This window comes from Antechinus flavipes, chromosome 4 (assembly GCF_016432865.1).
Source record: "Antechinus flavipes isolate AdamAnt ecotype Samford, QLD, Australia chromosome 4, AdamAnt_v2, whole genome shotgun sequence".
Lineage (NCBI taxonomy): Eukaryota > Metazoa > Chordata > Mammalia > Dasyuromorphia > Dasyuridae > Antechinus > Antechinus flavipes.
The window spans coordinates 27,211,084-27,227,505 of record NC_067401.1 but is presented as its reverse complement, the minus strand read 5'-3'; the positions used below and the strand labels follow the sequence as shown (position 1 = coordinate 27,227,505).

The window sequence follows — 16,422 nt, the reverse complement described above, 5'->3', positions numbered from 1 at the left end:
CTTTTTATGTATATATCTAATTTCCATCAGGGCATAACTGTGACTCCACTACTCAAGAAGCTTCAATGGCTCCCAATTATCTCTAGGTTCAAATACAAATTTCCCCGTTAGGCATTTAAGGTCCTTCGTCATCTTAGTCCACCATATATTTCCAGATTGTCACATATTATTCCCCTTCATTCACTTTTCATTCCAGCCACACTTGACTAATGCTATTCTCTGTACACAACTTTCCATCTCTCACCTCAGTGCTTTTATAAAGACTGTCCCTCTGTGTGGAATTCCTCCCTTCCACCTCCATACTTTGGTACTCCTAATTCCCATCAAAATCTTATTCAAGGACTTCCTCCTCACAGAAACCGTAACCTAGTCCTAACTCCCTGAGTTGCTGGTGTCTCCCCAAATTAATATGCATTCATTTTGTATACATCATATCTACGAGAATGCCGTACCACTCACGGCAGAATCTAAGTTCTCTGAGGGCAGGGATCGCTTCTTTTTTGTACTTTCACACCTAGCACATAGTAGGTGCTTAATACATGTTTGCTGAATTGAATTGAATCTTTAGGGAACTTTCTTCTCTTCCCTATTCCAAACCCTCTCACTCTTCACCCAGCCTTTCTTCAGGACTCAGTTTCCAGAGGATGAGTTGGTCCTTTACCTTATGAAGGATGGTCCCTCTACCCGTGTCGTCAACTCCACCTTCTTTAGGAATTGGTCCTGATAATCACCCCACTGTCTCGTCTTCAATATCTACTTTTTTATTGGCCGCTTCCCTTCTCCCTACACATATGTCCAAGTGTCCCACAGTCCTCTCCAAAAAATTTTTAAACATAAGCAGGCCGCTTGTCACCGGGCCCTTCGGCCCTCTAGCCACCTTATTGCTTTCTTTCTTTTGTCAGCCAAACACCAAGAAAAGACTGTCTCTACTTGATGCTTTCACTCCCTCGTCTCCCACTCACTTCTCACCTGGTCCTCAATGTGGTTTCCAGAACTGCCTTCGGAAAGGTCACCCAGGAGCTATCGATCGTTAAATCAGCTGCCCTTTCCTCGAGGCTCCTTTTCTCATCTTCCTCTTTACAACATCCTGAAGCATTCTCTCTTCCTGAGCGTCCTTCCCTCCCGTGTTTTCCATGATACTTCTCCCTCCAGTGTTCCTCCTTCCGTGACCTCTCCCCATTGTCCTCCTCTCCTCAGAATCTACAAGTCCATCCTGTGTGCTCTTTTCTTCTCTCTACCCTCCCCCTTAGTGAGCTCATCAGCTTCCAGAGGCTCAAATATCATATCTCGGCTGATGACTCAAAAGCTTCCAGATTCAGCCTGAGTTTTTCTCTAAGCTCCATCTTTACTCCCCTACCTGGAGATCCCCAGGCACCGCAAAGTCACATGATACAAACTAAATTCATTCTCTTTCTCCTTCTTCCAAACTTCCCTAGCTTTTTTTTCTGAGGCAATTGGGGTTAAGTGACTTGCCCAGGGTCACACAGCCAGGACATGTTAAGTGTCTAAGGCCAAATTTGAACTCAGGTCCTCCTGACTTCAGAGATAGTGCTCTGTCCACTGAGCCACCTCGCTGCCCCTAAACTTCCCTATTTCTACTGAGGGTATTGTCATCTGCCCAGTCATTGACACATGAAGATAAAAGAACGTTGGCTTTAAAGTCAGGAAGTCTGAGTTCTAATCCTGAGCTGTCATTACTGCCCATGTGACCTCCAGGCAAGTCCCTCTGCTCTCTGGCAGTCAGTTCCCTTCCTCCCTAAAGTAAAGGATGACCAATCAAGTCTCTTTCACCTCTAAAGTGATTTAACTCTTCTTCCCTTTCCTGTCCTTCCTATGTCTAAGGCCTTGCCAAGTTATGTGCACTCTGAATCTATGATCTCTTGGATCCATCCCATCCCCTCCACTCACCTTGCTACCCCCTTCATTTCAGCTCTTAGCACAGATGTAGAGTCGAAAGGGACCTTAGATATAACCAAGTTTAACCTTCATTTTACAGATTGGGAAACTGAGGCTGAGAGAGGTTGAATGACTTTCCCAGAATCACACAATTCCTAAGTATCAGAGGCAGGATTTTAACCCAAGGCTTTTTGACTGACCAGATATAGCTCTCTATTCCCTATATCTTGCCACCTCTCGATTCTTGAGTATATTTGGATTATGTCCTAAATGAACTGCTTGAATCGAGTTTCTCCTTTTTCTAATCTGTCAGACATCTTCTTGAGATACAAGTCTTCCCCTGCTCAAAAACCTTCAATGACTCCCTATTGTTCATAAGACACAATACAAAATCTTCAGCCTCTAGCTCCAATCTGCCTTTCCAGTCTCGTCATGCTCCTTTTCTTCCTTCACCATCTGGAATACGGCAATCCCCCCCTTTCATCCTGAATTCCCAGGTCTCTGTGCATTCACGCACATTAGCCCCCATGCCGGGAATTACTCAGTCACCAATCATGTCCCACCTCCTCCATGTAGGGTGACCCCAGGGCACTATCCTGAGTCACCTGCACTTCTCTCTCCATACTGTCCCCTTGGTTGTCTTATCAGCATCCAGTGAGTCAATTCTCATCTCTAGTCAGATCACATCCTGCCCTAACCTCTCTCCTGAGCTTCGGTCCCAAATGCGCACTGGACATTTGGAGGATCATCCACCTCTGAGTCAGAATAAAGGTCTCTGATTCTCAACGACTCTCTCTCCACCACACTACATGGCCAGGGTTCAAAGTGGTTGATCCCATAAACATAGGTTAACCCCATACTCACCAAATCCAAAACGTACCTCTTCGTTCCATCCCCCAGCCCTTCCGAGTTGCTCTGTCTCTGTCCAAGGTAGCTCCATCTTCCAGTTCCTCCTCTGCTCAAGCTTTCCTTCCAGCAGGCTTCAGCTCCATTACTGTCTCCTCCACTGTCTTCCCTATTCTTGGTTCTGTGCCTCACACATAGTAGGTGCTTCATAAACTTGATTTGAAGGGAATTGAAGAAACCATACCAACTGTCTCTAATTATTGTCTTCTTCCTCAACCTTAGCTCTGTGTATTATATTCTCTCCCCACCCCCAGTAGAACATAAGCTTCTCAAGGGAAAAAAATTTTCTATATATTTTTAAAATTTTGTATCCCTCATGCCTACCACAGTGTTTGGCATGCAGTAAGTGCTTAATAGATGTTTATTTGTTGAATTGAATTTAATCTCCCTAATTAGAAGAGAGGAGACCATGGATCAGAAATTTAGATTTGGGGATAGCAGAATTTAAAAGTCATTGAATCCAACCTCATTTTACAGAGGAGGAAACTGAGGCACAGGGAGGGTAAGTTACTTGTTCAAGATCACCCACCTCTGAGTCAGAATTTGCTCCCAAAGGTCTCTGAGTCTAACAACTCTCTATCCACTACACTGCATGGTATAGGTTCAAATCCCAGCTTCTTCTTGTGATCTTGGGCAAACTGCTTGACTACTCTGGGCCTTTAACATGAGAAGGATCAACTATGAGTTCCCTTCCAGTCCCCAGGTTACAATATAAGTCATTTAGCCTCTCAGTTTTCTCATCTGCAAAGTAAAGGGTTGCATTAGAGGCAGAAAGATGGTGCAATGGGTAGAACACTGGGCCAGTGATCAGGAAGACCTGAATTTAAATTTGGTGTCAGACACTAGCTCTATGGCCTTGAACATGTCACCTAATCTCTGTCTGCCTCAGTTTTTTCAACTGTAAATGAAGGGGATGATAGAACTTACATCCCAGGGTTGTTGTGCATGTCAAACGAGCTAATAATTGTTATGCACTTCATGAATCTTAGGTACTTAATAAATACTCTTTCCTCTTATTCTGCGATCTAAAAGGTAGTGTGGTACAATGGATAGAGTGACTGGAGACAGGAAGACCTGGTTTCAGATACTGCCTTCAACACTCATTAACTGTGTAACTCTAAGCAAGTCGCTTCTCTTAACCTCAATTTCTTCATCTATAACATGGGGAGAGTGATAACTCCCAGGTCTATGTCCACCTCTGACACTACCTTTCTGCTCTTGGGTGAGTTATTTCACTTCCCTGAGCCTCAGTTTCCTTAACTGTAAAATAAGAGGATTAAGCTAGACGGCCTTTGAGGTCTCTTTCAACTCTAGATCTGTCCAGTCTGCAAAGCTTGCAAAGCACCCTAGAGATGTGAGCTAGAATTATCTGTGATCCAAGTCCTTCTGGGAAGCAAAGCCCCGGGGAACGGGGAGTAGAGATCAGAATATATCTCATTATCCTTCTGGGGTTCCTTTGAGCTGTTGTTACCTAGCTCCCCTCCCTTCTTCCTTCTCTCTACCTTCCCGCTGGCTAACATGGAGGGACAGCCTGGCTCTGGGGGCCTGGGCTCAGAAGAAAGGGAACCCGGCTCCACTGAGCCTCCCTTCTCCCCAGATCAGAAGCAGGGATTCAATGGAAAGGCCGGCCTCTCGCCTTGCCTTCCTCCAGATAACTGTGCAAAGCCTTTTGTGGACGAGCTGCCTTCCTGTGAGAGAGGAAGGAGTCCTCCGTAGCAGCTCCCGGAGGCTGAGCCAAGAGCCACAAAGAGCCTTGGAAGCAGAGCAGCCGCCAAATGGGCTTCCCCCACTAATTAAGGGAGCGGCCAGAAGCAGCCCGTGTTCTTTCCTGGTGGTGTGGGTGGGCAGGTGGGCAAATGGGCAAATAACCATTCCTCAGCATTTGCAAGAAGTTGGGCTTTTTCCATCCCCTCTCAGAGTTCTGACTTTTCTACCTTCATATTCAGGCACCCCTCCTGTGTTTAGATGGAGACACAATGGAAAAGCACCTTACAGAAGGCTGTACCCTACCTGGGGGCCTAATCTGAACCAGAGCCTTCTGTCTTCCCCTTCTTTCAAAGCCATAAGCAATATGTCTTTCTTAATGCTTTCTGGAGATGGGGGGATCACTGGAGCATCACAGAATCCCAAGAGGCCATGGGAGCCTCCTCATGATCTTAAGGCAGAACTGTCTCTAGCTTATGATAACTCTCTACCTCAGGCCCCATGTTTGAAACAGACCTCCCTCCCTTCTGTGCAGAGATAGAGACCAATGGTTGTGGAGATTTGTGTATACTGCAGAACATAATTGGTGCATCAATTTTGCCAAACTTTTTTCTTTCTCTTTTTAAAATTCTTTGGCAAAAGACATGGATTTTTGGGTGGGAGAGAGGAAGGATATATTAAGAAATGAAAAGAGAAGGAGAGAGAAAGGGAAGAAGGGAGAGAGGGAAAGGGAGGGAGAAAGAGGAAGGGAGGGAAGAGAGAGAAGGAAGGAAGGAGGGAAGGAAGGAAGAAAAGAAGGAAGGAAGGAAGGAAGGAAGGAAGGAAGGAGCAAGGGAGAGAAAGGAGGGAAGGAAGGAGCAAGGGAGAGAGGAAAAAGAGAGGGAGAGAGGGTAAGAAATGGATGGAGGGAAGGAAAGAGAAAAAGAGAGGGAGGGGAGAAAGAGAAAGAGAGAGAAAAGGAGGGAAGGAGGGGAAGGCATAACTTAAGGCAAGGTGAACAGATCTTAACTGATAGCTTAGGAAATGGGATAGATGCATGCTTTCTCCCCACTCACAGCCACCCTCCCATCCTCCTTGTGCCCTCCCCCTCTCCCCCGACATGGTTTCACCTCATGTTGTTGTTTGTCCTTCGTTCTTGAAAGGGACCATGACTTTGATGACGCCTTGACTTGCAAATGAATAGACTTGAAGTGAGGGACGGCTGAGCAAAGCCACCAGCCTCACAGAGCCACCACAGAGGCTTCATGATAACCGTCCCCTGGCCCGCACACCTTGAGGTGCAACCACCTCCACTCTTCCAGTCCTAAACCACCTGCCTTGGCCCCCCAACCCCCATTCCTGTGGCGCCTCCGACCTGGATCTCTCCTAACCACCCCCAACCCTCCTTCTGGCACTGAGGGGAAATTCATCAGAAGGGACTGGGAGTGGGGGCCGTCTGGTACAGAGGAGAGCCGACCTCTGGAAGATAGAAGAGAGTGTGAGTGTGTGTGTGTAAGTTTATTATATTTATTATACAGACAGGAGACAGAGACAGAGAGACAGACACACACAGAGACAGAGAGAGAGAGAGACAAAGAGAGAGACAGAGAGACAGCCACACACAGAGATAGACAGAGACAGAGAGACAGAGAGAGAGAGAAAGAGAGAGAGAGAGAGAGACAGAGATGGATGGATGAATCTTAATTGTGTGATAAGCTGGCACATATCCTTCTTCACTGGCTGGAAATGTTTTCTGGATTTAGCAATGCCTTTTTGCCTGTTTTCCATTGTTAGGATGGATAATCAGAATCCGGCCGTTTGGATTCGTGTCATGACTCCCTCTGCTGGAAAACAGGCTCAGCTGCTATTGGGTTTCTTATTCCTCCTGCAACTGAGTCTGCTCTGGGTACAAGACTATGATGTAAAATGAAAAAACATAGGGCTGAAAAGGGCCTACCTCCCGTCCACCACGCATGCAGTAAGCATCTAATGAATGTTTATTGAGTGCAAGAATTGGTTTCTCCACATGAGGGAACAGAGTCTCCGAGAGGGAGAGTTACTAGTCCAAAGTTCATTAGTGACAGAGTTGGGGCCAGACTCAAAGGGTCTCAGTCCAGTGAATCTTCCAGCCCCTCCTTTGTAGGGAAGCTACTCCTGTGACTGCTATTACAGTAAGTTGGGCAGTGACTTTAGGATTGGAGGAGGTGTCTCCCCACACACATGTAAAAGCCAGAAAACTTCTCAAATGGTACTAAGTCAAATAATAGTATTGGTAATAATAATAATAATATCTGGCAACAATATAGTACTTTAACCTTGCATGTGTTATCTTGTTTGAGCCCCCTAGTAATCCTGTGAGGTAAGCGCTATTATTATATTCATTTTACAGCTGAGGAAACTGAGGCAAAGGTTAATTCGCTTGCCTAGGGTCATATAACTAACAGGGTCACATTTGAGGCAGGATTTAAACCTAGGTTTTCCTGACTCCAAATCCAGTACTTGATTGACTATGTTACCTCGATGGGGTTAAAGGAAGGGGATTTAGGAGAGGGAATATAACAAATTTACTTTGTACATGTTAAGTTTAATGTTCCAATGAGACATCTATCTTCATGTCACTTACCAGTTATGTGGTCTTAGGCAAAAAACTTGATCGTTTTGCCTCAGTTTCCTCATCTATAAAATGAAGGGGTTAGACTGGATGTCTTCTAAGAACCTTTTCCCCTCTAGATCTATAAGCTTATATTCTCAGAAATACAATGATCTGTACTCTGAAGGACCTATGATCAAAAATCCTATTCATACTTAGAGAAAGAACTGATTGTGTCAATACAGATTGAGTCATTATTATTTGACTTGATGCCATTTGGGAAGCTTTCTGGCCTTAGGGGGTGTGTGTGTGTGTTTGTGTTTGTGTGTGTGTTTGTGTTTGTGTGTGTGTGTTTGTGTGTGTGTGTTATTTGTAGTACCCAGAATGGGAATACCTCTTCCGATCCTAAATCTCTATCTCTCTTTTTTTTTCCTTGAGAGTTTTTTGGGGGAGAAAGGGGATCTATGTTTTCTTTCACAACATGACTTTTATGGAAATGTTTTCTATAACTTCACATGTACTTTTTTAATGGGGGTTAAAGATGGGGATAAAGGAGAAAATCTAGAACTCAAAGTTTTAAGAACAAATGTAAAACAATTCTTTTAAATGTAACTGGGGAAATAAATCCATAAGCCTAAGGATCCAGGCAGCAGCTGTTGAGGGAATGCAAGTCAGGAGAGGCATTAAAACCAGGTATATAGATTTGTGACCATCTGGCTTAGACATGAACACTGAAGCTTTGGAAGCATTGAATCCTTGAGGCAGTGTAGAGAGAGGAGGACTGAAGGGAGAATCTTGGAGTCCTCTTTGTTAGGGGATGGGAGATGGGACAGTGATCAACCAAGGAGAGGAAGGAGAAGTTGAGGAGGCGAGAGAACCAGAAGGGCAGAGCGTTCACAGAACCAAGAAAAGCCAGAGCAGAAGGGAGCTCCCAGGGGGAAGTCAAAATCCATAGAAAAAGAGGCTGTGGGATTTAAAAAGTTAAGGGATCATTGGTCGGCTTGGAAAGGACAGTTTCAGAAAAGCAACCGGGATCGGGAGCCATATTACCAAGGAGAGAAAGAGAGAATGGTAGCTGCAAAGGAAGATAACTTTTCCTGAGAATTTGGCCATAAAAGGAAGAAGAAATAAAGGATCATAACTCAATGATCTGACATAGTAAGGGTTGTTGTAAAGATCCCTTAAGATGCTGTACATTAAAAGCTTTGCAAGCTTGTCTATTATTAGTATTAACCTGTCTAAACCTCAGTTCCTTCATCTGTAAAATGCAAAGAAACATAACTATGTTCCTTGAGGGCAGGGCCTGTTTTTGTCTTAGCACAGTGCCTGGGTTTAATACATGTTTGTTAATTGGTTGATTACAAAGATTGCAATTCTTGGATTTTCAAGATTACCCCAGAGATGGTCCCTGCTCTCCATCTAGTAGGGAGATAAGATAAGAACAGAAATGCCATAATACACAGCCTTGTTGGATGAGGTACTAGATCTTTCAAGGCATTCTCTGGATCTTGTTAGGTGAGGTTCTAGATCTTTCGTGGCACTCACTGGATCTTGTTGGGTGAGGTTCTGGATCTTTCATGGTACTCTCCGGATCTTGCTGGATGAGGTTCTAGATCTTTCATGGCACACTCTGGATCCTGTTGATTGAGGTTCTAGATCTTTCATGGCACTCTCTGGATATCAGAAAAACCACTTCTCCTTATCTGAGTCCAGGGACCACATGGAATTACAACAGCCTCTAATAGAATAGAAGCTTCCTCAAGGCAGGAATTGTTTGCATTCCTGGTGCTTGGCCCATTTTTAAAAATAGACTTGTGATTTCATGGGTGTGTGATATCCATCTGCCCAGACGCTGAAATTTATAATTTCAGGGACTTTGCTAAAGTGCTAATGATGTGGTTTGAATGGTCTCAATTCCTGGTGGTCAAGAGGTTAGTGGCAACAAGAGAGTTGTTAAATATCCCCTTTAGATCGGCCGCAGGTGATGAGTGAAAGAATTCACTCATTCCCGAATTATTAGTTGCAAAATGAAAGTTTATCGTTGGATAGAAATCAGTTCTCGTGGGAAATGGACTTTTGGCACTGAGAATGCTTTCTCAGTGAGCAGAAGGGTCCTGGCAGCTGAGTGAGCTACCTGAGGCCATCTGCAAAGACTTAGTTGAGGGAAGCTGTTATATTGGGTATCTTTTGGGAGACTGGGACAGTCCGAGCTGATCAGATCAGGATTCCTCAGTTGAATGAGAATTTAGAATTTCTATGGGAGTTGATTAGCCCCTGAATAGTGTTGCTTCTCTAATCCTGGGAGGATGGGGCTCTGTCTCTACTCCTTGGAGCCTGAGAGATCCTGATCTCTGAGATCAGGAATAGGAGACACAATCTTGAAGAGTGATAATCTTTTTTTTTAATAATTATAACTTTTTATTGACAGAACCCATGCCAGGGTAATTTTTTACAGCATTATCCCTTGCACTCACTTCTGTTCCGATTTTTCCCCTGCCTCCCTCCTTCCCCCCCCCTCCCCGAGATGGCAAGCAGTCCTTTACATGTTAAATAGGTTACAGTGTATCCTAGATACAATATATGTTTGCAGAACCGAATAGTTGTCTTGTTGCACAGGGAGAATTGGATTCAGAAGGTAGAAATAACCCGGGAAGAAAAACATAAATGCAAGCAGTTTATATTCATTCCCAGTGTTAAGAGTGATAATCTTAAAAGGGACCACAATTTCAGTAAAGGAAACAGTTCCCTCCTGCTTCACTAAGAGATTCAATGATTTGCCCAGAGTCACACAGCCAGGATGTATTCACGGAGGGACTTGAACCCAGATCTTCTTGTCCCTGAATTACCTCCCACCCTCTGTAGCTGGGGCTGAATAGACACTTGATGAATGGCCTGGAAGGGAATACAGTTATCCCTGTCACACTGACACTTTACCATCTTAGTGTTCATATATCTCAGGCTAACATAAGAAATTAAAAGGGATTCTGGGGGGAGTTTTGAGGAATCCTTAGATAACATAAGAAGATCAGCAGGATGGCCCAGAAAAAGTTCAGAAAATCAGAAATGCATAAAATATATGTATACTATACTATCAACCCGAATTTTCCAATAAGGAACTGTAAAAATCCCATAAAAGAGAAAGAAAAAATTCAGACTTGTTTGGTATGAAGAGAGACAAAAAATTTTGCTTGCATTTTCCAAATCTTGGGGGCACCACACCTCTAACCCCCTGCCCATGGATATCTTATTTGAAGCTCTGGCTCTATTATCAATCCTGTCTTTATGGCAGTGGTTGCATAAGTGGGTCCAGCGAGAAACTGAGGCAGACAAAGATTGGTTTTTAATCTTTAATGTGAAGAGTTTAGGCTAGCCAACCGAATGGGACTCTTGTCCAAGGCATTTGGTGCAGATAAACCGAGGCAGGGAACTTATATAGGGTTTTAGCTAACAGAATACAAAACCTGAGTATACAATCTTATAAGGGAAACAAAGGCAGATGAGGGGGAGAGTGGGGCAAGGACACTGGAAGGATGGACAAGCCATAATTCCAGGAAAGGACCATAACTTAATCCTGACAGGATAGAGGTCAAGATAAGAAGGCTGAGGGCAGGAGACACTGAGGCAAAGGACACTACACAAAGTGAGGGAGAATTATCCTAGCAAGGATCGAGATGATGCATCGAGTTTATGACAGGTGATGGGAGCGCCAAGGTTTTTTCCCTTGTTTTTTTAAAACCCAATTTCCAGGCCTAATGGCAAAGAGGGGAGGGCCACATTCAGGGCTTAACACGAGCTCTCCCAGAAGAGCGCTCTTCTCGTTGTGGCTCTCCCAGGACAGCCCTCCCCCACCCCCCCAAGATGAATGGAGAAGGCTCCAGGCTGCATTGTCGGTGTTTATTCCTTTACAGAAGAGCAGCACTGTCCCCAGTGGGCCCTGCCCAGAGTTAATAATGCTCTTGTCTGTTTGCAGCTGCCCTGGGGACCTTAGACTTCAGTTTGCTCTACGACCAGGAAAACAACGCCCTTCATTGCACCATCAATAAAGCCAAGGTATGTGTGCACTTGGAGGGGGGAGGGGGGTGCCGGCCCCCTGGGGCACCAGCTGCTTCCTGCTGGACGAACCTCAGGTGGTGAGAGGAGAAGAAGAGCGGGTCCCCTAAGGAGCAGAACACACAACACCTGTGCCAGCTGCCACAGCGCCAGGGAACTGTCTGGCTCAAGCCTGGACACGACAACCAGACCCCCTGGGAGTGGGAGGCGGGAGCTGCTTACACTGTTCTTCCTTGAGTACAGGGGCCGTGGAGGAACTGGGAGAGAGTTTCCAGCCTCCCTTACTCCCCCTCTCTTTACATTACTCCTGGCACTCAACGCATAAAGTGACAAACTTGGGATCAAAAAGACCTGGAGTCAAATCCCATCTCAGCCTAGCTGAGTGATCCTAGGCAACTTATTTATCCTCTGTCTGCCTCCGTTTTCCTATTTGTAAAATGTAACAATATTACCTGCCTTCTGTACCAATAGTACCAACTGTACTATTCTGTAATAATAGTACCAACCTTAGGGTTGTCATGAGGTTCAAATGAAATAAAATGTTTAAAGTGCTTTGCAAACATTAAGGCACTAAAAACAAAAATATTAAGGCACAATGTCCATGCTAACTATTAGTACTGTTGTTAACCAGTCGGTAGCTGAACGGGTGGTGGAGAGCGGAATGGGAAGGGGTTGCTAGTCTGCCATTTTTAGGGCCCCAAGAGATTCTGGGATGGTTTTTTAATCCATTTTCTCCCCATAAGTTCATATAGACCTGGAAAGAATTTAGAAACAACCAATGAATAAGTAAATATTTATTAAGTACCCACAATGTGCCAGGAATTATGCTAAGTGCAGAAAAAGCAGAAAACAATCTCTGTCCACAAGGAACTTATAATCTAATGACGGAGACAACATAAAAACAAATATATACGAAGTAAGCTATGGAGAGGATAAATAGGAAATAATTAATGGAGGATTGGATTAAGAGCATTGGGACTTAAGGAAGCTAAAGAGTTCCAAAGTCAAAGGAGAGGAGGGAAAGTATTTCAGGCTTGAGTGATAACCCGAGAAAATACCCTGAGTACAAAGATGTGTCTTGTTTATGGAACGGTCAGGAAGAAAATGTCATTAGATTTTTAAAAGTCCCAGTTGGAGAGTAAGGCGCAAGAAGACTGGAAAGGTAGGAGAGGACTGGGTAATGAAGGATTCTGAATGTCAAACAGAGCCTTTTATATTTGCTTTTGGAGGCAATAGGGAGCTACTGGTGTTTATTGAATAGGAAGAAGGGATGACATGATCAGATCCATACTTTAGGAAACTCACTAATAGACTAGAGTAGGGAGAGACTTGCAGTTTATTGCAACCGTCAGGTTATTGCAACAGTCCAAGTATAAAGGGATGAGGTCCTTCTCTGAGTGATGGAGTGTTGAGGGGGGTGGAGGAAGGGGAGAGAGAGTGAGGAATCTAGGTTGACTCCCAGCCTGAGGATTATGTTGCTGTCTATAGTAATTGGGGGGATAGGAAGAGCATAAGGGGAAAGCTAATGAGTTCCATTTTGTACATCTATATAAGATGTCTATTGGACGTCCAGTTGGAGATGTCGGAAAGGTCAGCAGAGAGAATGAGGCAGGAAAAGCATCCTGAGGATCCTCCATGTTTGTGTGTTTCTCTGCTATTAGACTGTAAGCTCCCAGAGGGAGGGACTGTCTTGTGCCTTTTTGGGTCCCCAGTGCTTAGCGTGTACCTGGCACCTTGTGGGTGCCTAATGAATGTTTAGTGCCTGATCGTAGTCGAATTAGAAGCCAGTTAATCCAGCCCTACATTTTCCATATGAGAGAACTGAGTCCTGGGAAGTTAAATAAGTTGCCTAAAGTCACACCGGGAGTAAATAGCAAAGGTGGGATTCTAACTCAGGTCCTGGGATTCCAAATCCAGCAGTCTTTGCACTGGAGCAAGCTGACTTTCCTTGATCTTTTGACCTTTGGAAGGAGGGTGGGAATCTCAATGAGAATGATCAGAGTCCCAAGCAGTATCCTGGGCCAGATTGTACGTGGAGGGGAAACAAAGGCAGCTGGCCGAGTCGTTTCTCCCACTCCCACCCACAAGCACTAAGGGTTGGGACATATAATGAATAGAACAGGAAGAGGGAGGAAGAGGAATGAAAAAAAAAAAAAGAAATTAAGCATGTCCCCTGGGCTCTGGGGATCAGGAAAAGGGAACCTCAGCATCAGACCTGAATTGGACAGAGTTGACAGAGTTGGTTCACACGGTGAAAATGTAATGGGATTTACCACCCGCCTGTGGATCTCCTTGGAGTCTCCCGAGGATGAAAGGCAGGGTACGGCAAGGGCACCTATGGGACACAGAGCTGGTCTCCTCTTTTTGGTCCTGCTGCTCCCAGGGAGGGGGTTGCAGATTTTCTCCATGGTGGTGGGCTATGTCTGCTCTGAAACAGACTTGGGTGAAGTTGAGCCTTGTGCCATAACTAAGCAGAACAATCTGGGCTTTGCTTCAGGGTGCTGAATTTCATTAGTGTAGAAACAAGAAATCCTAGCACCTAGTTGGCAAGTATTATTAATTAAACTAGGGAACTACCAGATGGTCTGATATGGAAGGGCAGTTCTATAGAACCCAAACTGAGGTCCACAGGGCAGTGCCTCCCCCGACCCGCCTCGACTGAAGGTACATCATACTACCAATCCTGAGCACTCTCTCTGGTAGCTATCTTGCAAAAAGACTTATAGTTATGCCCAGGCTGTGCCTTTGCAAAGATTTTCTCCTCCTGAATTTAATCTTCTGGTCCAGTTCTAAATCTCAACTCACCTCCAATCACAACCAGCAAAGACTAGGAACTGATCTTCGTATCCCAACATTCCCTCTCCCAGCATTCCCTCTCCATTCCCCCCAGGGTTCGGAGCATTTTCAGTGCTTTTAGTAGAGTCTTGGATTTGCACGGCCACTTTCACACCGGGTATCCCAGCAAGCCAGCTGCCCCCTGAGTCCCTGTGGCTGCCCAGACTGAGGGGCGGTCACCTAGCAGTTGCTATTTTTCAATCTGTTCTCATTTGCTCTTGCTCTCCTGTCCCAATCCATTCATTCCCATCTCACTCCTCTGGCACTCACTTTTGGAAAGGAAGATGCCAAAGATCGGCTATAGAAAGGTAAGTGCTCCCAGTAGGTTCCATGGAGTAGATCCCATGGTAGCATAGTCGGACTTCTGTGACCTCTCAATTAAATAAGAGCCGTGTTTAGATGGCTGAAATAGGAAGACCAAGCTTTCCTGAAGTTCCCCATCCCTTTTCTCGTTCTCTAGTGGGCATGGAACACCGGAGGTTCCATGACTGAAGGGGAAGGACCTTCCTTCCCTTGCAAAGTGATTATTTAGAACCTCCCCCTCCAACAAGGAAGCCCTTGAAAATTTTTCCCCAGTGGTAGGATTGGGGTTCACGGAGCCATCCATCACTCAGTTTCTCTGGTGACCAAACGCCTGGGAATGGGATGAATTGGGGGTCCCGGTTGGGAGTTTCCATATGCAAAAGCTCAATTCTCAACCTTAGGCTTCTATCAGCCCATTACCAGGATGTCCCAAGTAAACAGGATTGGCTGGACTAAACCGATCAGAAACCGGCGGGCGGCTGGAGGGGAACAGGGCAGGTGAGAGGCAGGAGAGTCCGAAGTGGAACAAGTTTAATTTCTAGATGAGCAAGAAGGGAATCCAGACAGAGTCCCACCCTGAGGGAAGGACTGAGACAGGGTGAAGAGGTCTCAGTACTCGACGTGTTTGTGTAGATTCGGCAGGGAGGGATAACAGCGACAGTGTGATCGGTTTGATCCATCTCAGGGCTGCACGACCACGGCTCGTCCCAGTCTCCAGAGCACCTGGTGCTGCTCAAAGCAATCCAATAACTGGGGGGGTTTGCCAGAGGGTGAGAGTATTCGGAAGGTGAGCACAAAGGACCTTGTTATACCAAGCCCGGGGCACTGCCCACTTGCTGGACCTTAGCCCTGGAAAACAAGGTGTCTCCTAAGAGCCTGACAACGGAGCCATCCACTCAGAGTAACCTAGCCCAGGTCTGTGCATCCTGGGAGGTGGTACAGCTCCCCGGCCAAGAAAAGAGACTCTGGGTACCAAAAACACCAACCAGAGGGTGGGATAGAACTCTCTGGCCAGCCACAGGTGCTTCTGAAGGCACAGAGGGGGGGAGGGAAAGGGGGGGTTGCAGTGTGGTCCAGAGGAGGGGCCAGCCTGGAGGGCAGAGGGGAGGATAAGATGAAATGGCCATTGGGCTTTGCTTAGACACAGCACCTCTCAGTGGATGGAGAGTGGGCCAAAAGGCCAAATATTATATTACTCATGGCCACTATAGATAGGAAGTTACCCAAGGGGGATGGGTGCAGGAGCAAGTTTTGGATGACTCGGGTCCTGCCCCAATAGCTTTTAGCCTGCTTTTCCTTCCCTTTGCCCATTAGATCTCTAGCTTCTGGCTCCTTCGTTGATTGATTGTCTATCCCTCAGCTTTGGTAATTTTTTTTCAGGAAATGTGGGTGGGAAGGAAAGAATTTCAGAGAAGTAGAGTAGTAAGGTGGGCTATTCAATTATTTCAGTCACTTTGGAATTTTCATTGACTCCATTTGGGGTTTTCTTGGCAGAGATACTAGAGTGGTTTGCCATTTTCTTCTCCAACTCATTTTACAGAAGAGGAAACTGAGGCAAGCAGGTAAAGTGACTTAGCCAGAGCCACACAGCTAGTAAGTGTCTGAAGTCAGATTTTAACTCAGATCTTTGAGATTTCAGCCAAAGTACTCTTTCTACTAGGCTGCCCCTAATGTTAGCTGCCTTCAGGGAAGTGAGGGGGATTGAGGAACGAGGGAACTTGACTGCTAGAGACTTAGAACTCTTCCACCCCACCCCCACTCTTTTGAGCCCTTTGCTGACATCTCAGATCTCACAGTGCCCCTGGAGGCGTTCTGAAGTGTGTGTACGTGTGTGTGCGTGTATTGGGGGTGGGGGGATGGGATAGGATCAAGGAAGGGAGGAATGAAGGAGAAAGGGTTCAGACCAAGGACCAGGTGGTTTCCTCCTCTCCTGACAGAGGGTGAGCCTCTCTCCTGCTTCCTCCCCCATGATTATACCCAAGGGTTACACTCCCAGTGTCCTGCATTTGTTGCTCTAGAGTGATGGAGGGGAGATCTCTCTTTTGACCTTTTTTTTGTGGAAGGGAGGAGACAGCCGTAGTCTGAGCTTTATGGGATACCCTGAGAGGCAGCTTGGGGGAGCAGTGGATAGAGTGCTGAACTTGAATTGGGAAAATCTG

At 45.7% G+C, this 16,422-nt stretch overlaps 1 protein-coding gene across 1 annotated transcript in view; it reads left to right on the top strand.

The window, feature by feature from the left end:
- Positions 1–16,422, top strand: part of DOC2B (double C2 domain beta) — a 63,430-nt gene that overhangs the window by 12,887 nt on the left and 34,121 nt on the right. Inside the window, exon 2 of the mRNA XM_051992202.1 lies at positions 11,046–11,125. Within this exon, the coding sequence (XP_051848162.1) occupies positions 11,046–11,125 (80 nt within the window). The remainder of the gene's footprint in view (positions 1–11,045; positions 11,126–16,422) is intronic.